Source organism: Triplophysa rosa, linkage group LG10 (assembly GCF_024868665.1).
Source record: "Triplophysa rosa linkage group LG10, Trosa_1v2, whole genome shotgun sequence".
In the NCBI taxonomy this organism is placed as follows: Eukaryota; Metazoa; Chordata; class Actinopteri; order Cypriniformes; family Nemacheilidae; genus Triplophysa; species Triplophysa rosa.
Genome location: NC_079899.1, coordinates 14,545,782 through 14,569,045, shown reverse-complemented (window position 1 = coordinate 14,569,045; position 23,264 = coordinate 14,545,782). Strand labels below are relative to the sequence as shown.

Genomic DNA, 23,264 nt, shown 5'->3' with positions numbered 1-23,264 from the left:
AATTACAAGTTATTATTATTCTTATATTTAATATGAGCTATTATTATTATTATATTAAAACACAACAACAACAATAATAGTAAACTTTAATGAGCTTCAAATTTTCAACTATTTCATTTGAGCAAATAATGCAAACACGCCACCAAACAAGCTAATGAATTATTCCATTATCATTTTCACCAAACACAGTTTTTTCCAAGTTGAAAGTGAGCACATTTCAGCCCTGACTCACATTACACCCTCTTCAGCCAATAGAAGAAGACATCAGCTCATGATGTATGCGGCGATAACTGTCCATTAGCTTATATTTGCAGTAGCTCTCTTCGCAGCTAAAGGAGAAGGAACCTTGAGGGAGTCGGGGTATCTTTATCAAGGTTAAGTAGCTCATTCAATAATAGAGCGGGCTGACAGAGTCAGGAGCCGGCGTGGGGCTCGCGGCGTGAGCCCCCAGCACCACGTACCAGCACTGTACGGCTAGCAGGCAAATGGCCTTTAGTTATCTTAACGGTACTATCCATCATAACATATGCTCTCCCCAGGATGCTCTCCTTAATGAGCGATGACTTTTTCATACGCCTTATTTCAGTAAGATTAACCAGAGGAAGAGTTGGAATAAAATAATCACATATTTGGAGCTAAGAAGAACAAGAGTGAGCACTGTAGCTTAGTATGACTTTTCAGGGTTCTAACCTTGAGAAAAATTATTTTGAGGTATGTGGTGAAAATAACAAAGTTAACTGTATATTAAAGACTGTGATTAACCAAAGACTGAAAATTATTACTGGAACCGACCCCAGGTTGCTGCTGAAGCCACCAAATAACTATAGAGTGTGTTTGCATGATAAATACACTGGTGTCCATGACCTCACGGTGGCCATTAGTTCTGTTGCATCCTGGGAGCCTGCTGTGGGCTTGGCACAGCTCTGGTTGGTGCTCAGACAGACTCAGCTCCATCATCCAGGCTGACAAAGATGGCTGACATCAGGGCCAGTGCCCATCCAGCCCATCTGTGTCCAGGTGCCCACTTTAACGGGGCTCTGCAGGGGAGCCTGGGTGACCCCGAGAGGGTTCAGCTCCTCTGACACTTCACCACAGTGTCATTAGAAAGTCACTATGGAGTGAGGGCTAAACTTAGCCATAATGAGTGTCAGTACTTTGGCCCATTTAAAGTTTAGTAGAGACACATTTTCTATTGTGCATAGGAGAGGATTATTAAAGCTGTTTTCACATTTGGTTTCTTGGTCGGAAGCCAGGCTCAAGTAAAAACAATTTAAAAACAATTTATTTGTAGCTAAGCAAAATGCACGATTCCATATACAGTAATATTTAATATTAAGTGTAACGGAGAGGATAGATGGATGAAAATGACGAGTCATTCAAGGAATAGTCCATCCAAAAATTAAAAGCTCTTTTATCATTTGCTCACTCGCATGCCTTTTCAAAACTGTATGACTTTCTTTCGTCTGCAGAATACAAAAGAAGATATTTTGAAGAATGTCGGTAACCAAACAACACAGGGCCCTACTGACCTCCATTGTATAGACACAAAACCACTGAGACATCTCTCAAAATATCTTCTTGTGTGTTCCACAGTCACACAGGTTTTGGTATCACACCAAAGGGTTTAATTTATGTTATACAATACATCACAGTTGTTATGTACATTAAAGTAAACAAGAAACTTGCGCTTGTCACATGGCAATTACAGTATGTTTTGGAAAGCTCACCCGTTACAGGATAATTTGCCGTCCCTTTATCAGCATCCCCGCAACACATCATCTCATCAGGGACTAGCTGTCCTCCACAACACTGGGAGCTGTAACCATCATAAAGGCGTCCCTCATGGCAGATCTGTCCAGCTCCAGACAGGTTAGGACTTCCACCACAGCACGAGTCCCCGAGACCCACAGATACACGCTGTTCCACAGGGTCTGGACAACAGATCTCACCTGCAAAATGTACGTATAGAACAATGAAACATTTAAAAACAAGGAGAAGGTCTACATTATTATTTAAAAAAGATTGGAATGTTATGCTTGACATAGTACATACCTGGTTGGACGGGTACATAATATCCTCCACAACACTGATGGATAGGCAGAGGCTGGACAAACTGACCCCCGCAGCATACACTCTCAGAATCCTTTAAAGTTGTCAAATATCGTTCTTCACAACACTGATGAGAATCCTTCAGGCTGTGAACGGCTCCTCTACAGCAGATCTACAATTATAACCACATGTTATTATGTACACATTACATCCAGTAATGCAAAAAAGTGGATAATATGTTTTATAATGTATGTCACATGCAGAATCAGGAAACAAGGTTTCCGGTTCAGATCTTTTGTATGTGATTTGTTACAAATAGAGCTGTTTTGATCAAAATGCAGCCAAGAACCGAAAATGAATATTATCTGGAACATGTACAGACTGATATCTAAAAGTTCTTTTTTTCACATTGATATTTAAATATTGAAATGGAATGAAACTACAAAAAAATACTAGCTAGGCTAGCTGATCATCTTAAAAACCATAGATATTGTTGTTAGTTCATACAGTTCTGCTGTTAACACTTTTTCCAACAAGATAAAATAACCAGTTTTCTGGTTCGGTCATGAGATGTTCGACATATACTGTCCCCTATTCTCATAGCAGCAAAATAAATCAGCAATGTGTTAGACTGATGTCCCTCTTTAGTTCTAATATTATTATGCACTTGAGATGCTATGAATTCCACATGTTTATGCAAAACCTGATGGTCCCAGCAAGATTTGAGAATATTCTCAAGAACATTATGTGTGTTATAATAGAAACTACAAAACTGGTGTCAGGTTTGGTAAGGCAGAACCAAGGCGCAGGCAGACCAAGGGTTGACAGAAAAACTTTTATTAATATAAAATAAAAACCCACGATGGGGAAAACATGAATAACAAAACAAGAAGGCAAACCAAAACTTCCCACAAGGGGGACAAAACAAACAATGTTCAAAAAATCAAATAATAAGTCGAAAACACGACTAGGGAATGGCAAACAGGAACAAGGTGAACAGGAACAGGGTAATCCACAAGACGACACGACGCAGGTACACAAGAAAGGCATAAAATGAACCGACACGGACAAAGGGAACTGGGGCTAGAAGTAGGGAAACACTAACGAGGAATGATTGCACTAGGAAGGTGACGGGAATGCAAAACTGATGAGACGCTAATGGACAAACAAGTGGGCGGGGCCAAGAGACGAGACACCGGAGAGAATGCATGGCACGTCAATACGAAACAATGCCATGCTCCTCTCCACATTAAGCACGTGGGTCTGTCATGATCCTGCCACAAGACTCGAAAACCATGACAAGAAGAGGCAGGACCATGACAACTGGACCCTTTTTTAAGTTAAAGGAATAGTTCACCCAAAAATGAAATTTCTTTATCACATACTCACCCTAATCTTCTACAGAACATCAAAGATGATTTTTGAAAAATTTGTTCATTCAACATTGGCCTTCCATTCAACATCCGACTTCCATTGCACTTGTATTTTGTTTTATAATTCAATGAGACATTTCTTAAAATATAGTTTTGAATTTTCTTCATTAGAAGAGTCATATACAGGTTTTGAATGACATATGAATAGATAATATATAAATAACAACAAGTATTTATTTTTGGGAGGGGGTTGGGGTGAACAATCCCTTTAACATTGTCAATGCCATTAATCTGTTTTAACTGAAATTGAACCAGTGCTAAATATTTCTTCTTCATTTCATTGTCATAACTTCTCTTTGTAAAATGTACAAAACCAGGATTAAATAGTGCAAAACTGCATGTGGCCCCACACATTCGGTTCGTACTAGATATGCAATTCAAATACATTGCAACCTATTATCCACCCAAGTTTTCGGCTCCTCAAGGCAATTAGGAAGTTAAGAGGTGGCAATGCCTCAGCCCTGAGGGTCCGCAGAGGCTCCTGCAAGCACAGGTAGAAATCTAGCCCACCTTCTCGCTCCATAACGACGGCTATATTTAGCCGGACTCCACTGCCTACTTTGGCGAGAAATCAGGGCAGGATAGATTCTCCACAGCGCTCAGATGATACTCTCGTGGCGTCTGAAAAATCTGTGTTGCCCTGAGCCACTGACATTGTCCTTACCTTCTGGCCCAGCTTCCAGTAGAAAAATGACGTACAGTAAATACCTCCTCTGCTGTGCCTTTGAAAGATCTGAACTTTTGAACTTACTCAAACCTGGTTTGTCAAACTCAGTATTAGAGCCGCTGTGTGTAAAGACTGTAAAAAGAAATCTGATGCATACAGTATAACTGCCCTCAAAACACAATTGTAGCGAGAGTACAACATGTGCTGTATATTATAATATACTCTGTCAGACATTTGTCAGCACAATGGTGTGTCATGTTTCTTGTGTCAGACTCATTCTGTCTATTATACAGCTACAGAGTGAAGAGCTCTTGCCCTTATCTGAGTTGCGTTCTCTTTGTGTGTATGTCTCCAGTGTATTACTGTCTGATTTAAGCTGTTGGAGACGTATGGCTTGTGTTTGCTTGCCAAGTTGGCCGTGTTTCAATAACACCAGGATGGCAGCAATTGCAAAAGACAAGTTAATCTGTTTACTGAAAACAATCACATGAACTCTACTTCATGGGTAAATACCAGCCACTCCAACTGCAACATCACCGCTTTCTTAGTCTATTTCTTCATGTGTAGTATACAACCTAACAGTGGCGGCTGGTGCAATTCTTTTGAGGGGGCGCAACAAACCATTTGACATGTGATGTAAACGTATCATCACTGCTTAGCTAAAAAAAAGGTTTAACTATCAAAGCATGTAATGGTGTTTATTAACAGTAATAAAAAAAGATTGCAGTATACTTTATTATTTATTATAGTAAACTGTAGTAAAATTCCTAAATGCTACAGTGTTTTTGAACAGTACCATAGTAAATATTAAGGTAGAATACAGTATTTTCTACTGTGTAGTTTATCAATTCACTATTGTAGTGTATGGAGTGTTCAGGAAACTCTGGAATTGTTAATAATGACCATAGAGAGAGAGTAAACACTGTTTATTGTTTTGGTTGGCCATCCATCTCTTCTGTAACAAAGTATGAGAGTAACTTTTCAGTTAACTTTAGTTCAGTAATGAATAATAACTGTCCATCTAGTGTCTCGTCATTTATTTGTGTTAAGCTATACAAGCGCAACAACTAGTTACAGTAGTACTACTGAAAACGTTTATAAAAACTATATATAGCTATAAAATATAACAGCACCTTACAATTTACTACAGTTTACTAGTGTAAAAACCAAAGTGAGAGTAAATAGAAAAAAAACAATAACAGGGATTACTTACGCAGCGCACAGCATCCATATATAGTCCACTATAATCCACTTATAGTGGGTTCATGAAGTATATACTTCTAAACTTGTATTTATTTCAAAATTATTTTGCAATTTATAATATAAATTGCCCCAGCGCCCCCTATTGACAGCCGCTACTGCAACCTAACTACTAAAATATTTTTAAAGTGAATTCACAAACAAACTCTATAGCAGCTTGGTTATTATACTTTATACTGATGGTTAAAGGTACAAAAACAGAGCGCTTACCTGTATCTCAGGCTTATAACAGGTTGTCCCACAAAAGTCTTGATCTGCAGGACATTCCAAGTATGTGCAGTGAGTCTGAGGAGCAAACAACTGCTGGGCCTGCAGCTCCTCACACCGCTGCAGAGTCCTCCGCCACACGTCATATCCTCCCAGAATGCCGTTGGGCTGACCAGGTGCAGTCCATTGTAGCCTTACTGATCTAACACACACAGAAACACAGCACAGGCATAACTATAGATCAACAGCACTGTGTTTTGTCATAATATGGCGTAAATTCAACTATGTTTTTATTCTGTCACAGTAAAGGGTTAAACTTCACATATAATAGAAAAATGGTGCTAATCACCTCGTTATATAGCACTTCTACAACTTGATACACTGGAGCCAAATACATTCTGCTGTGCAATATGAGTTATGATACGTGTCATCTTTTCTTTTTCCGATGTACTTCTTGTATTGATTTTCCTCTCCACTCATCACACAGGAGAGCTGGAGAGCTTTCCACAGAAAAGAACAAGTTTTGCACACGACTCTTACAATATATACACAAAGGTAAACCAAACTGTGTGTATATGTATGTAAAGATTCACTTTATTTGAATATTTATTGTATTTGTATTTTCAAGTTTCTGCGGCCATCTTTATATTATATCCAACATATTGAATACAGTTGCAGAAAAAATTAAGAGACCATTCCAAATTTTCATTTAATCAGCCTTTATAGATGTATTGTGGCCATTCCTGTTCAGTGTCTGTTAAATTTCAACAAAACCAAACCACAGAAGTGACAGAAAAAAGTCATCCAACAGCAATGTGAAAGACTGACAGCATGACAAGACACATGAAAACTGTAAGAAAAACCGAAGTTATTATAAAAAAATATTTTTGAACTTTCCCTAAATACATATACAAATATTACTGTTGTATTGCTTAAAAGTGAACATGAACTCGTTTTCTTTGCAGTTTTTGAGGTCTGAAAAAATACAGAGCATCTTTTCTGTTATTTTGACCTGTTTCTCCAGTTTTCAGTTTTTGCAAATAAATGCAATTAGAAACAATATTTTATTTGACATTTGGTAGAAATATTGCTAGTAGTTCACTGAATGAAACAAAAATGATAATTTTATCTAAACACATACCTATAAATAGTAAATTCAGAAAAACGTTTAATTTTGAATTTTATAATATATATTTCCACTCAACCACCTAAGACCACCACACACATTTCCATATTCACACCTTAATTTTCCATCCATCTATTTTCATTAAACAGTTTGTTTAATCAAGTTCACGTCTTTAATGTTATTTCTACTTATTTCTATTTACAGTTGGCTACTATAGGGCAAAATACGTTGTTTCGAATAAAAGCATCTGCTTAAGGAATACATGTATATGTAGCACAACTACTCTTACATGAACAGCACTAATATTTATATTATATTCTTATACACTTACTAGCATTTAGTTGTACAAAATAAGATCTAAATTCCCAATAAACTGTGCAGCATAATGCCAGAAAATCCTCAACAACAAAAAAACAGACGAATGAAATGAGAAAAATACATTTAAACAGCCATTAAAATAAGTTTATATATTTCCTAACATAAGCCATAAACTTATGGAAATGTGCTTTTGCTTTTGTCATGTTTTTCATCCTCGCGACACACCATCCTTACTCTACAATTCAGCTCCCTTTGCTTTTTGGTCAACTCTTGTGTTGTGCAAATCTCACACATGTAAAACGCTGGGAATGACATAATTATGCTTAGTGAGGGTCTCTCCGCTCTCCTCTGGCCCCTCCCTGACAGGAAAGCTAATTGATAGTGAAAGACCTCTGATGACTCAAAGCTGACAGACCTCAGTATCTGATTAGGAATTCATGAAATGCGACAAGACCTTCTCTTTAAAGTACAGACAGAGAAGCTTTTGGAGATTAGCGGCTTCACAACACAAAATATTATTCATGATTATTTTTCTCCTGGAGGGGGTGGGGGGCAGCGAAGCAGCTTCGCTATAACAAATGCATTAGTATTATATTACAAAGGGTGTCATTGCTGTCCTCCGTTAATCCCTCATGGAGAGAAATAGCTGGAATTCATATTGGGTGGCAGCACTGGGTAAGCCATCGGTTGGGACGCTTGTCATATTTCAATCAAAGCTTAAGCCAGGCGGCGATTCCTCCGCCCTGCCCCCACACAGCACCAGAGACAGAATTAATGAATTAGCTATTGATTAAATTCCACTCGAGCAAATCTAGCGTGGCAAATAAATGAACTGTTTGGGGCATGTGCAGGCCACAGCCAGCCATGTCGGGCCAATCGATCAGTAGTTAGTATTCTATTGGGAGAAAAGTACAGCAGACTGGTGATATGACATGAGGGTGGAGGACAACAGAACAGGAAATCTGTGAATTATGGCTGATTACGACAAACACCCCTATTTACCATGCCTGTCCTGTCCTGTCACACTGTGGCATCTTTGGTATTTCTCATTAGACAGCACAGTTGTTTTATAATGAAGGATTATGACCTTCTCTGCGCTCATGGAGTCTTAGTACAGAACAAAACACTGAAAAATAATATGCAACTAACCAATATTGTATATACTGTAGTTTGCAAACCAAATAGGATTATCAACATTTGCACGTTTCTAGCTGTTATCAAAAGCTGTAGGTGATATCAAACTCCATTTTAGTGCAAATTCACTTGTCACTCAGTACAGTGGTTAATACTAGTACAATATTTGGCTCAGTGTTTGTAAAATACACTGTTTAACTGGGAAATGTTTTGAAAAGCATCATAACAGAAGCTCAGAGAGGAATCTTTTAAAATACCTTCTTTGTGCAATATACTCAACTCAACTTTATTTATGTAGCGCTTTTTACAATTTCCATTGTTACAAAGCAGCTGTACATGAGACATATTGACTATAAGCAAAACAATTAAAGTTATACCTGTAAAAACAAGAAAAAGGTGAAAACACAGAAGACAGACATACCCACATACAAAACACTCCACACACACAATATGCACATGTACTAACACACATAGACATAGACACACACATGGATGCACAGACACACGGACGCACACACGCATACACATGCGCACGCACGCACACACACACACGCACACACAGACACGCATGCACGGTGAAATCATTCATTTAAGATAAAGGAAAGAGAAACACAGGTCAAATATTAAACAGACTATAAATTCCTATATGCAATATTAATTAAGTACAACTTAAAAATTCTAATTCTAAAGCAGCCCCCCTGGCCAAGCAAATAGTGCAAAACAGTATGCAAACAGTGTCGAGGAACCCAAAACTCCAATCGAGAAAAAAAACCTCAGGAGAACCCAGGCCCAACCAGGGGATTCCAGTTCCCCTCTGGCAAAAGCTGCTGCCTCTGCACAAGCTCGACAGCGCTTGCACAACAAGGCTAAATAAAAAATAAATAAACTTACTAATAAGGTAAATTATAGATTTAAGATTATCATTAATAATCTAATAGCATTTGAAATTTTGAATATAAAGACAGGGCTCGACATAAAGGACTGCCCGATGGCCCGGGGCCAGCATGGGAGATCCTCGGGCCAGTTGAGAGAACTGTCACTTGCCCGATCGGGCCAGTGCTGTATCGTCATGGGAAATTATAATTTGTACGTTTTTAAGACTTGACTATTTAAATATTTCCAAGAAGATGCAAAAGAGGACTGGATTGGGTTCTCACGTGCTGTTTGAGATACGCGTGCGGCCGGAATGCCGCATCAGACAATGCGCAAAATACTGAATTGTGAGTTCTCTTTCACATCTTACTCTTAATCAGACATATCGACACAAAATTATGCCAAAATGCCAATATTACCAATTATCCTTAAAAAAGTAATCAATTATGTCTTACGGGAACAAAACACATGTGGAAACAAGACACGTGTGTTACAATATATAGGATCTGTGCATCTCTTAAAGGGGCAGCAACATAATAAACGCCTAAGTTTTGTTCATCAAACAACAGAGAACGAAGACAAAAAACACTCACTGCTCTTCACTGATTAAATTATAACTTTAGTAAGGTTAAATCAATATTACATTGAATACAGTGAAGACTATAAAGTATACCTGATAACTACTAGTAATAGACCAAGCTAAAACACATGAAATGCACTGATTATTTGTATGTTTGCTTTATAACATTTATCTGTGCTACTGCACATACTTTGATTACTTGATATTATTTTATTACTTACTGATTAGTTGTCTTCAAAAATATTTGAAATTTTGAGTTATAGGCTAATATTTTTTATGGAATCATACCCTTATTTATGAAAAATTACATAGGTAAAAAACAACAAACAAATAACTAGATATTATTTAATATTTTTTTGTGGTGGGGCCAGTGAAAATTTTGGCAGGGCCAGTAAAAATTGGAATCACTCGCCCGACCGGGCCAGTAGAAAAAATCCTTAGGTTGAGCCCTGAAAGAAATTACAAATATAGCTGCAAGCAGCAATCACAGGGTCAAGCCCAACAGTGGCACAAAGGGACATATTTTGCACATGTCAGATGATCAGATTTTAAAAAGTTTAAAAACATATGATACAGTAGGCAACTGTATGTAAAAAAAATTTCAAATCAAATCTTTCAGCCAAAGAATAAGTCAGATTTAAAAAAAACATATGCATGCCACTAGTGTGTTGACAGATCAGACAGATATCTGTTCAAATGTGACTCACCTGGAGTTGAGCACTTGAATCTGAGGTGTGCTGATGTCAGCAGGTGTGTCCTCCACTGTGGTCACCTGAGTGCTGTTACTCTTTACACACGCGTACACAGTACACACTTCCACCTGAACAGAAGATTCAACACACAGGTCAAATTCAGTACATAGAGTTGGCAACAACAGGTACCGAGACCATTGGAAAATGTTGCTTCTTTAACATTACCAGCATAATAACTTGAGGGGAAAGTTTGTGTTGATAAAAAAATTAAACAGAATGTTTTTATTTTTGGAATGTTCCCTTTATCAAAACAACATACATTTCCACCTTAACTTTTTATGATTTTTTTAAAAGTTCTTTAAATTCCTAAAACTTTCTAAGGTTAAATAGGATTTTTAATCCATAATCTTAAAAATGGTCTTAGACTTTTGAAATTTAAAAAGACTGTACTTTTTAAATGATTAAATACTGTGTTAAAAACTGAAAGTTGACATACACTCATTACTTTTTATCGGTTAGATATTAGCAAAACAAAGTCACATAATTATGATTTATGACATATAATAAAAAACACAAAATATGGAGATACAAGGTTTCAGAAGGACAGCAGTGCTATGTTTAGACCCAGAAGGACAGACCTGAATATTGTGAACAGTGAATGGCAGGAGTCCCACAACCTCCAGTGATCCAGATTCATTAGTAGTAGTATCGTAGAGACGGCCATCCAGATACACAGAGTACTCTGTGATGGCTCCATTAGGAATGAGAGGAGCCGCCCACAACACCCTGACCACCGTGCTGTTGAGGGTGACCACCTCTGGAGGAAAGACCCCCTCAGGTTCTGCAGCACAGAGAGAAAGTTACACTAAATCACCCAACAGAGCTCAGCGGACTGTGGCCTACATAAAAACACACAGTCATATTGACATAACCCCAGCACTTTTGAAGAGCTCAGTTCTCAAGATTTGTTGCTTTAACCTCTGGCCTAACACAAAACGACACCGCGCTGGAGGAAGGGCTTTACTGAAACTGCTGTGGTTTTCAAAGAGTCATACAATGACTTACAGTTGCTGTGAATCTGAATCGTGTGGTTTTGGAAAATAAAAACACGTGGTTCAGTACATTGGTAACAAATACGTTCTCTGAGAGTTTATATTTTAAGATTTGACTAAAAATGTCACATTCATAATGCTGGAACTGTCTATATAGTAAAAAGTAGTGTAAACACATTTAATTCTTTATTTTTCAATCAATTTGACTTTTTAAATCACATACAGTTTTTTCCTCAGTTACTGTGCCTGCTTGAAACGATAATTACTAAAAATAGAGCAACACACATATATATGTACTAGGGCTGTGTATTGGCAAGTGCCTCCCGATACGATACATATCACGATAGATGGGTCACGATACAATATATTGCTATGTATTTCGATACGATACGATACACATTTGCGATATATTGCAATACTTTAAATAGAAAATGTAAAAAGTAGAGCTAGAAATAAAACATGCTGTCCACCACCTGGGGTTTTCTGTAAGGATAAGTGTAAAAACATCCCTTACCTCTGCATGTGTGGCCATGATGTGCGATGCATGGACCTTTAGATCAGAGGTTTGGGTTCTCAAACTGTGGATTGCGCCCGCACAGGGGAATAAGGTGGCTCATGCAAGTCATTGAGCTTGACATTAATTGTCATGTGGTTGTCCTTCGGACAAGTAAATTTGTCATTCACTTGTCCGAGTACAAAAATTACTTGTCCAAAGATAAAACAATGATATTTCATTTGAATTATAATATAATATAATCAATATAATTGTTTAGGATTTAGATTGGTCAAGTTTGCTTCTAAGCATTTTAACTAGTGTCCGCTTTGGCTGCCTGAATTTGGTTATAGGCCTACTCTCTGTGACTGCTATAAAACAAAGGCAAGCAGTAATTATTATAAGTGTTAAGGCTGTAAGTTAACTTTTTTGCACATAGCACTTGTGTTAGAGAGGTTTAAAGTTTGGTAGCACAGGCAGAAATGTGCAAGTGTAGTTCATTATGAATAGGCAGATAACTGACAAAAGACAATTTTACATACAGATGGATAAATTGGGGACATATCATTTTTAGATTACCTAAATTTGATTTAATATTTCTAAGTTCTGTGTTTTTCCTTTTTTCCTATACAATAGTGGTATATTTGTCCACAGAAATTACTGTAGGTTACTATAATAAACTGCAGTAAAATTCCTACTATATTGTTTTTGAACTTTACTATAGTATACAGTGTTTATCAATTTACTACAAGGGCACTTCAATTTTCAATAGTACACTACAGTATTTTTTGTCTGAGTGTTCAATTTAACAGGACTTTTATTTTGACGGGTCTTCGGGAAGACGCTTGTTTGCCGATAGCTTCAGTCAAACAGTAAAACGCTCATAAAACAAACTCTCAGAGCAACTCTGGAGATGAAGTTCATGTGTTCACATCCTCATACAGTGCAGACGCAGATAAATCCTCGACCATCACTCGTGTTGTATGTTAAACTGTGCACATAATTCACTCAGACACCCAGAACAGCCAGATGACATTTAAATAACAGGATTCCTCGTCCGCATTGATTATTGTCACACACGAAAAAGCACTCTGTCTAATGCACATATTCTTATTATTCTACATAATGTCGCACTGTTCTTTTTTCCAAGTTACTTGTCCGGTCGGGCAAGTAAAATTCTCTCTCACTTGCCCAAAACATTCACTTGTCCCGGACAAGCGTTAATGTCGAGCCCTGATTACAGTTAAAACAATGAACATGGGCAGTATAAAACCCCTGCTTCATCCGTGCTGTAAATGCGCTGGTGTCACATCCGTGAAAGCACAATAAATGTCATTGTTACTTTTCTTAATAAACTTTTTGTCTAATGCACTGCAGTAGCCAAGTGACTTGTGTCATGACTTGCGAAGCCTACAAACAGCATTATTTGATATAACTCATTACTCCATGACTTATTTTGAAAACCAGAGCACACCCACACATCAGCTCTGAGAGCTCCAAGCGTTCTTATATTTTTCCACCATGCTCGCTTCCACTTACTTTTGGCCGTATGTACTGTATATGACAAGATTTAAAAAAAATATCGATAGTAGAGGTATCACTATCGATACACTATTGCAAAAAAAATATTGCGATAGTTACATGTATCGATATTTTTGCACAGCCCTAATATGTACATATATTTATACATGCTTGATGTACGTTTCGGAGCGCACTCATGTGTATAAATAACACAATTTTATATATACTTCAGGGAACGCTGAAAGAGGTACATTAGGGAGGGCTGGCAGAATGAGAAAAAGCTGAGCGTGACACTCCCCGTCTCGCTCGCTTTTGAGGGTTCCTGCAGATGGTTTGTGGGCAAATTGAATCAGTCCTAAAGAAGCGCGCAGGGATTAGAGTGCTTCACCAGGGGCAGAGGGGGTTAACTGGTCCAGTCTGGGGGATTCTTTCTACACCTTGCACTATTCGTCGTCCCCCCCCCTCGGCTGCATGAACGCTCTTCCCTTCCCATGACAAATCACACACACTTACAAAAGAAGACTAGAGAAGCTATTTTTCAGTTTGATGTGACTCGAGTAAACAGATATTGTGACAATTTAAGAATAAAAAAGGGAATCATTGATGACATTTCTTTTTTTGAGGCAAGCGAAGTTAGTTTGGGAAAGAGAGCTGAAAGACATGAGTGTAGTGCTAATGACGGCTGAGAGATCAAATACTTCGGCAGTGGCTTTGAATGAGCCATTGGTTGACATGACGGGCTGGGGTATGAATTGTATACAGAGCAGGGGTCCTGACACTTAGCACTCATTTCTTTGGATGAAGTGTATTGCAGTTCCGTCTGCTCAAAGCCTTGAAAAAAGTAAAGCCTGATCTTCAGGAGACATCCTGCTCCACAGGGTCAACAAGCAATAAGATCAGATTTGAAATCTTTTTGTTTTACATTCATAGCATGAATGAGTGTACTCTCAAGGCAGAGATTATTGGGGGTTTACTGACTGTTAAAGGGACAATTCATAAAAAAATATATATTGTACTACCCCTTTTATTATGTGAATGTTTTATTACTGGAAATGTTATGCATTACTCTACTTACTTATTGTTACACTGCTTATATTCAAGAATACTTTTTATTGCTAATTTGCACCTTGCAATTTTTTCACATTAGATTTTACTACTTAATATTCATGCCTTATACTATTTTATTCTATACTATGTGGATTTTACTTGATTTGTATAAACTTACTTGATTTATATAAAATGTATGTTTTTCGCTTTTTCTAACTATACTTTTAATTAAATGTTTAGGAAAAACTCTTAAGCTTGCCTTGCTTTAGTTATGCATTTACAGTATGGTCTAAAGTTGCTCTTTGTGATGTGACTAAAAGGTGGGTTTATCTACATAGCATATGTATTTTTCTTTGTGTTATTAAGGTCAAGACATCAATAATCATTATCAAGAGTTACAGTTGTTTTTTTCTCCAGACAGAGCACCAAGAATAAGATAAGCAATAAGATTTACTTGAATGCATCTGATATCAGTGGTCTCGTCTGAATCATCTCTTTCTATATAATTTGCTCTGTTGCTGTATCATCAATGCAAGACTTAACATGGATGACTCCGTCTCTACTCCACTTTTAATTAACAGACTTTTAACACATACACCATCATATTACAAACTATCATACAGCTGTAAAATAATAAATATACCGTTTAAAGAGCAGTAAACTATATTTTGAATAAAATTATTTTCTATTTTGTATTGCACTCTTTATTATGCTGATAGGTGAGACTGAAGAAAGTTCAGACATCTTGCACATTCCAGCTTCTGTCAACCATATTTCAGATCTCAATAAAATAGAAATGAGGGGTCATCTGCAGAGTGTTTGCATGTGTGTGTTTGTGGCAGAGAAATGAGAAGTTTCATCTGTTTCCTGCTATCAGAGCATCAGAGCTTGAACTATGAGAGAAGGACAGTTTAATGAATATTGATCAAAGCACAGAGGTCAAGATATCAAAATTTAGGAAAAGGCAAATTTTTCTGATGCTTGCGAGGTTGCCTTGAAAGTGCAAAGGGAGAATATTCAATCAATCAGTTCGTTTCCTCAGCTGGTTTTTATCTCCATGAGCAGGGTCTGCTGGCGTGATACGAGAGTCAGGCTGACAGAAATCACAGGAATATTTGATGTGTTGACAGAAAAACCATAATTAGCCAATATCTTCAAGCCAAATTCCACCCACCCTACATACAGATTGTTGTGGTCTAAACTCTACGTTTTAGTTTTCCTGTAGCTCAGTGGTAAGAGCATGGCGCTAGCAATGCTAAGGTCATGGGTTCGATCCCAGGGATTGCACATACGCAGATATAAATGTATAGTATAATGCAATGTAAGTTGCATTGGATAAAAGCGTCTGCCAAATGCATAAATGTAAATGTAAATGTAGTTGAATCCAAATAGATTTTGAGTACCATCTAATTAGCTTTGAAGACTTGAAATTCATCTTTGGATATTTTTAGACTTAAATACATAATTCCAGTGATTCCCATAAAGTGAATTTGGTATTCTCAATTGAATACTATTTTATGCTGACTTTTGAAACAATTAAAATATGATGACTATTCTGCATAGCGCATACGTACATGTTTGTGTTCATATTTACATTTTTATTAAAAAAAATAATCTTGGTCTTATGTTTACATAGCCTTAAAGTCATAAATCAAATTTGTGTGGCTTTTGGTTTTATACTCTATAGTTCTTCACCAACAGTTTCGAACTAACCCCAAAAAATAAGAAAGTCTGGAACTCCGATTTACTTAATTCTTGAAGAACAAAAGGGCTAAAAACAAGGGTAAAACAAGTTAGCTTCAAATTGCACTTCAACAAATAGGAGCTGACTAAAAAACAAGCAAACCAGCAGAACATGCTTAATATTTTGTAGCCAAGGTGGATGTGCATATCAAACATCTACAAGGCATAAACTCACCTCCATCTAAAGTAGTGCAGTTCACCTCAGGGCCGGTTATGTTGTGAGCTCCGTTGGACACAGTCAAAGAGATCTTGTACTCTGTGCTGGGCTGCAGGTCAGAGATTACCACAGAGGTCACACTAGGGTCAAGTGTAAGAGTCTGCCCGTACTGGGCTGAGTTCACCGCAAGGACGTAGACCTCCACACTTCCTTGCAAATCTTGCAGAGCTGGGAACAGAATTATTGAAAACATAGCAAGATTCTTTCATGAATCATATTTTTGGAGGCCAGGATAAGTTTAATAAAGAGGATTCTTACTGGGAGTTGACCAGTTGACCAGGATTGCTGTATGATTGAGAACTTGGATGGATGCGTTGGTGGGGGTGAGGGGTTTCCCAGCCAGCGTGACCCCAGTGGTGACCTCTTCTGATGAGTGGCCGATGTCATTGAGAACCAGCAGCTTGTACTCGTACCATGTGTATCTATAGCACAAGTTGACAACATTGAGTGATCACTTGGACAACATCTGGACATCTGACATTGATTTTATAGTCATGTATTATATTTATACAAATTATTTTAGTAAATAACTGTAAAATTATAATTATATAAAAATGCTTTTTTATTAGGATTATTCATTTACTCATTTATTTCATTTTATCTGTTAACATTTTTTTTATATCAATAATAAATGTATATATACACTCACCTAAAGGATTATTAGGAACACCTGTTCAATTTCTCATTAATGCAATTATCTAATCAACCAATCACATGGCAGTTGCTTCAATGCATTTAGGGGTGTGGTCCTGGTCAAGACAATCTCCTGAACTCCAAACTGAATGTCAGAATGGGAAAGAAAGGTGATTTAAGCAATTTTGAGCGTGGCATGGTTGTTGGTGCCAGACGGGCCGGTCTGAGTATTTCACAATCTGCTCAGTTACTGGGATTTTCACGCACAACCATTTCTAGGGTTTACAAAGAATGGTGTGAAAAGGGAAAAACATCCAGTATGCGGCAGTCCTGTGGGCGAAAATGCCTTGTTGATGCTAGAGGTCAGAGGAGAATGGGCCGACTGATTCAAGCTGATAGAAGAGCAACTTTGACTGAAATAACCACTCGTTACAACCGAGGTATGCAGCAAAGCATTTGTGAAGCCACAACACGCACAACCTTGAGGCAGATGGGCTACAACAGCAGAAGACCCCACCGGGTACCACTCATCTCCACTACAAATAGGAAAAAGAGGCTACAATTTGCACGAGCTCACCAAAATTGGACAGTTGAAGACTGGAAAAATGTTGCCTGGTCTGATGAGTCTCGATTTCTGTTGAGACATTCAAATGGTAGAGTCAGAATTTGGCGTAAACAGAATGAGAACATGGATCCATCATGCCTTGTTACCACTGTGCAGGCTGGTGGTGGTGGTGTAATGGTGTGGGGGATGTTTTCTTGGCACACTTTAGGCCCCTTAGTGCCAATTGGGCATCGTTTAAATGCCACGGCCTACCTGAGCATTGTTTCTGACCATGTCCATCCCTTTATGACCACCATGTACCCATCCTCTAATGGCTACTTCCAGCAGGATAATGCACCATGTCACAAAGCTCGAATCATTTCAAATTGGTTTCTTGAACATGACAATGAGTTCACTGTACTAGAATGGCCCCCACAGTCACCAGATCTCAACCCGATAGAACATCTTTGGGATGTGGTGGAACGGGAGCTTCGTGCCCTGGATGTGCATCCCACAAATCTCCATCAACTGCAAGATGCTATCCTATCAATATGGGCCAACATTTCTAAAGAATGCTTTCAGCACCTTGTTGAATCAATGCCACGTAGAATTAAGGCAGTTCTGAAGGCGAAAGGGGGTCAAACACCGTATTAGTATGGTGTTCCTAATAATCCTTTAGGTGAGTGTATACAGCTGCGAGGTCTAAAAAAAATACAGAGCATAATTTCTGTTATTTTGTCATGTTTCTCCAGTATTCCTTTTCTGCAAATAAAGCAAATAGAAACAATATTTTAATAGAAATTTGGTAAAAATATTGTTAGTAGTTCACAGAATGAAACAAAATTATCATTGTACCTAAACACATACCTATAAATAGTACATTTTAAAAATCACAAAAACTGTCTCTGAAATGAACTCTTAATTTTTTCTGCGGCTATATAAACAATAATAAATAATTACTTTATACATCAATTTTATAATACATACATTTTGTAATTTTATGTACCCTCACACTTGCTTAGAGCAAGTGTATGACTGCATAATATTTAAAAGCTATTTGTTTGTATTTAACCTGCTTGACAATTTCCATATTGCATGACGTCAAGTTCAAAGTTAATCTTTCACAAGGACTGAAAACATTTATTGTGACAATATAAATGACCGAACATGCGATACATGTGAAACGACTGGGGCTTTTATGCTGGAGTTTTCCAGAGCATACACAAGGAGTGCCAGAGAAAGATTAGCAGAAAACAATTTAATTCTATGAAATATTTGCTCAAAGTATCTCCGAACGGCATTAAAAAGATGGCATCGCTGCACAAAAACTGTTTTGTACACACAAGCAAAGTTTGCATTAAAGCTAATTTCCGTAATCTCACCTGCTAAGGCCTTTATCTTCATGAAACAATTTGGTTCCTGCGTAAACGTTGTACCACAGATTCAAATCTTCAGGGGGACGGGAGGCCAGGGGCTGCTGGGTTTTCCGTCTCAACAGCTCAAATCTGAGGGCAGCGGAAACGGGCAGATAATCAGAGCGTGCTTCACTCCCGCGATCCTCCTGCCATTTTGCCAGCGCCGGCGTTTCGCTGGCTTCCTGCTTTTGTCTTTTTCTTTCTCCCTCAACAGTAATGCTAATTTCGGCTGTAATCAGGAGAGCTCAGCTTAATGTACGCTTTATAAGCCTAGTTAAACAAACAGAGCAGCGACGGGAAAAGTAGTCATGAATTTTAATCATCCGCCGTGAACGTAGACCTTTATTTACCACCTAATCAGCTCAAAAACAGACTAAAATATACAGCACCAAAGAAGTTTTACGCTGGGCTTCGCAACGGAGGGAGGCGCTTGCCGTTCTTCCGCATGTAATCATATAGCCGGCAGAGTTATTGGATTAGTCTCTATAGGTTTTAGAAATGCTTTTACCAGAAGAATTGCGCACAATTTTGGATTAGAATTTAGGTAAAAGAACTTAAAGGAAATAGCCATTTTAGCACACATTTTACAAATAAAGGCCACAGAAGTAAGGAGGTGACTGTTAGTTACGATAGTTTGCATTAATATACAGTAGAATGCAGTTATTTGCTCAGCACCTTTGAATTTAGCTTATCCAGTCATAACTTTTAAGCCATAGAAATTGTAACAAAAAATAGCAGTAAACTGTCACAGAATATTACATTTGACACCCAAAAAATAAAATAAGACACCCAAGGCACAATAGATTCTGTACCTAATGGTGTGTAAACACCAAAAGCGAATTCAATTATTTGCACAAGAACAATTACGTTTACAATTACACAATTACATACAAAGTCAACGCAAAGACGCCAATCGGGGGGCGAATGCGCGATATTTGACTCAAACTTGCCTTCCATGCAAGTCGAGCAGGAAATTCACGGGAAGAGTAAAACTATTAATTGGGAGTGTGGAATGCGCTGCTTCGCTTTGGTGTGAACACACCATAAGGCTAAAATGATATACAAAGCAAAATTGGATGGAATCTATATGTTAAGCAGTTTTGGCTGAAATAATAACTCAAATTGACACAAACAACTGTACGTGTTCATATGACTTTCACCCCAAAGATTTATTTTACCTTATGTTGGGTCCATTTGGCCTCAATGGCATTTGCCATGAAACAACCAGGAAGGATTCGCTGACAGCTACCACGGACAGGGAGGAAAGGCCTTGTGGAATTGTGGGTAATGTAGTAACCATCATTGGATGGCTTTCAGTGCAGCCTCCGACATGGCCCCCACCGCCCGAGCAGGCAAGGATAGTGATGCTGTAGTTGGTGTAGGGTACCAGGCTGGAAATAGTCTGATTGAGCATGGACACATTTGTGTGTGAGATACGTGGATCGGGCATGCGGATCTCATACCGCTCAATTTCTCCATTGGGTATAAGTGGAGCAGACCATGTAACCTGCATTAAAACATGGGATGGATCAGAACCTGGTGGTGACACTGAGGAATTTGACATTTGACAACGTCTAACACTAATTGTACTCATGCGGCTATAAACTAAAAATGTTTCTCAAGCGACTCCGAGCATCACAAGGGCCGTTGTCCAGAGCAGCATCACAACGTGCCATCTCAGGCTTTTAGATCGATGAGATTTTGGATAGGGTGCCATGTGATGAAGATACCCTGACTTTGACTTAAGACAGAATATTCCCTTCATTACATTTAAAAGAGGCCTGGGCCCTTGGAGATCATAATGAAATCCTAATGGAATTGCATAGGAAACAATGCTTGTAACGGCAACATGCTCTTTCTGAAAGGGGATGTCAGCATTTGGAAGATGCATTAAACATATTGTGCATGTCTAGGGAGAGGAGATCAGATGGGAGATTGGATAAATGTTGGGTTTAGGATTAGTTAGAAAAGTTATTATAATGGATATTGAAAGGTGAAGTGTTGAAGGCAAGTTCAGAGAACACTTTCAACCTCGCTTCTCCGAGATCTGAAACTAAACCTTTAGCTGATCCGTACATGGTGCATACATGTGCCTCAGTTAAACTGTAGAGTCTTTAAGGTACTTAAAGAAAAAATAACATTTATTATTGTTGTGGAAATGGTTGCAGACCCGATTGTAACCTGCACCATCTGCAGGTGCACAAAAGCACTTCAATCGTTACACCGCTAATCCAAACTAAACGAGAGTTTTTTTCAACAAAACACCTTAAGAAATTACTAACGAAAGATTTACAACTAATGAAATCATCAACGCATGCTAAAGCAATTTGCCACAAGCACCGTGGGGACTGTAAGCATCTCAACAGAAACTCAACACAGCATATGCTAATATGAACAGTTGTTTTTTGTCTTTTGCATGTTGAAGAGTTCTCATCCAGTTACACACATAAGTGTAGCAGTTAACAAATTAATGAAATAATAACGGTCCTACAATACACTAAACCGGCGGTTAGGGGAAAATGAATAATTCAAGCAAGTTTATGCAAATTCTGCCTTTGTTTGAAGTGCTAAGCATTTCCGTCCGTGTTTCTTGGCACAAGCACACAACAAATAACAAAGAGAGAAAAAGAGAGAGGCGGTGCATGGATGTATTTACTAAGCTGCAAAGCTTGTTTGGTTACATTAACTTCAGTACTTTGTCTGCTCGGTTCCAGGGATCTTTACAATGATGCTTTTTGTTTGCCAGGAGTCATTGAAGTCAAAGAAATCTGCAGCAGAGTTATCAGAGTTTTGCCTTTAGTTTTGTATATTTCGATTATAATATTTCGAATAAGCTTCTATTTTTACATTTTTAGTTTTCATGTCAATTTTATTTTTATTAAATAATGTGCTTTTGTCATTTATCTATTGGTTTCTTTTTTGTATTGCTTTACTTCATTATTAACTATTACTAACTATTATTCTTATTATTCTTATTGTTTTTATTATTATTTAATAATACGTTTTTCAGATAATATCTTATTTGATATTAATTAACAGAAATGTTTTCATAGTTTTGGTGTTCATAAATTATTATAACCTTAATCTGAGACTCAATAAAGTCTTTGTATATTTTATCCACGCAAAATAAAATGGGATCTGTTAATCTTTAACATGCTTTAAAGACCAAAAGAGTACTTGGGGCCAGCTCATGAGGAGTTCCCAGATTCCTCTGACTGACATAATTGGCTGTTACTCAGGAACCATCTATGTGACCTGGAAACATCAAGAGTATCAATAGTTGAAACCATTAGTGTGTCATTGAAATAATGATGAAACCTGTGAAAGGAAATACGACAGATTCTTACTAACAATCACAGCAAAGGTGTCATTTGCACATCATTGGTGAATAGGCGGCATAAGGCACTACAACCGGTAGATGGGAGGGTGGCGTTGAGGGTCGGCCACTTAATACACATAAACACTTTATGCTACAAATATACTATATCTCAATGTTTATTTGTACCTGTACTGACTCTGGTCCTAACAACGACACTAGGGGCGGTTGTAGTCCTGCGGGTCGTGAGGGCCTAGTGGTAACATTTTTCCACTCACTACTGTTGGATCCTCCCAGCCTTGTGTTTGCCACTATTCTGTACTCATAAGTGGTCCATGGGCTGAGGGCAGCTGAGCTATCCAGGTAAGTAAGAGTCTTGTTGGGCAGCTGAGTGGCCACAGCGCGGATCTCCTGTGCACCAGCGAGCCTCCTCTCTACAGTGTAGCCATCCAACTCTCCGTTGGAACGAAGCGGTGGTGCCCAGTTTATGAGTACAGAGGTGGGGGTGTCGGAGTAAAGCTTTGGAGCTGGGACATCTTCTGGAGGGGCCGGGGGAGTGTAAATGGAGTGGGACTCAGCAGATAAAGAGCAGCCGGCCGCTGTGCATGCTTCCACCTGTATAGCGTACTGCTGATAGGGTGCTAGTTGAGAAAGAGTGTGATCGGAGCTGTTTCCTGGCACGTTGGCACTGAGCTGGTAGTTTTGGTAGATGTTGTAATGGGTGATTATGCCGTTGGGTTGGGATGGAGGAGACCAAGAGACTGAGGCACTTCTGGGCTGGATGTCAGACAGGATGGGTGGGTCAACAGAACCAGGCCCTGAAGAAAAAGAAAAACATCTCTGTATGATTTTTTCAATTGTCTTTTGTATTTAACAGCATATGCCTATATCATATATACTGTATATAAATAATTAAAGTGACCATGTTTGTATTTGGCCTCAAA

General features: G+C 38.3%; 1 protein-coding gene across 1 annotated transcript in view; it reads right to left on the bottom strand.

The window, feature by feature from the left end:
• The window catches only part of ush2a (Usher syndrome 2A (autosomal recessive, mild)), a 205,958-nt gene that overhangs the window by 58,437 nt on the left and 124,257 nt on the right, over positions 1-23,264 (bottom strand). Inside the window, exons 41-50 of the mRNA XM_057343361.1 lie at positions 22,510-23,138; positions 20,183-20,511; positions 18,972-19,094; positions 16,671-16,834; positions 16,371-16,580; positions 10,978-11,180; positions 10,355-10,467; positions 5,620-5,818; positions 2,053-2,221; positions 1,728-1,949 (exon numbers count right to left, since the gene is read on the bottom strand). Of these exons, the coding sequence (XP_057199344.1) occupies positions 1,728-1,949; positions 2,053-2,221; positions 5,620-5,818; positions 10,355-10,467; positions 10,978-11,180; positions 16,371-16,580; positions 16,671-16,834; positions 18,972-19,094; positions 20,183-20,511; positions 22,510-23,138 (2,361 nt within the window). The remainder of the gene's footprint in view (positions 1-1,727; positions 1,950-2,052; positions 2,222-5,619; positions 5,819-10,354; positions 10,468-10,977; positions 11,181-16,370; positions 16,581-16,670; positions 16,835-18,971; positions 19,095-20,182; positions 20,512-22,509; positions 23,139-23,264) is intronic.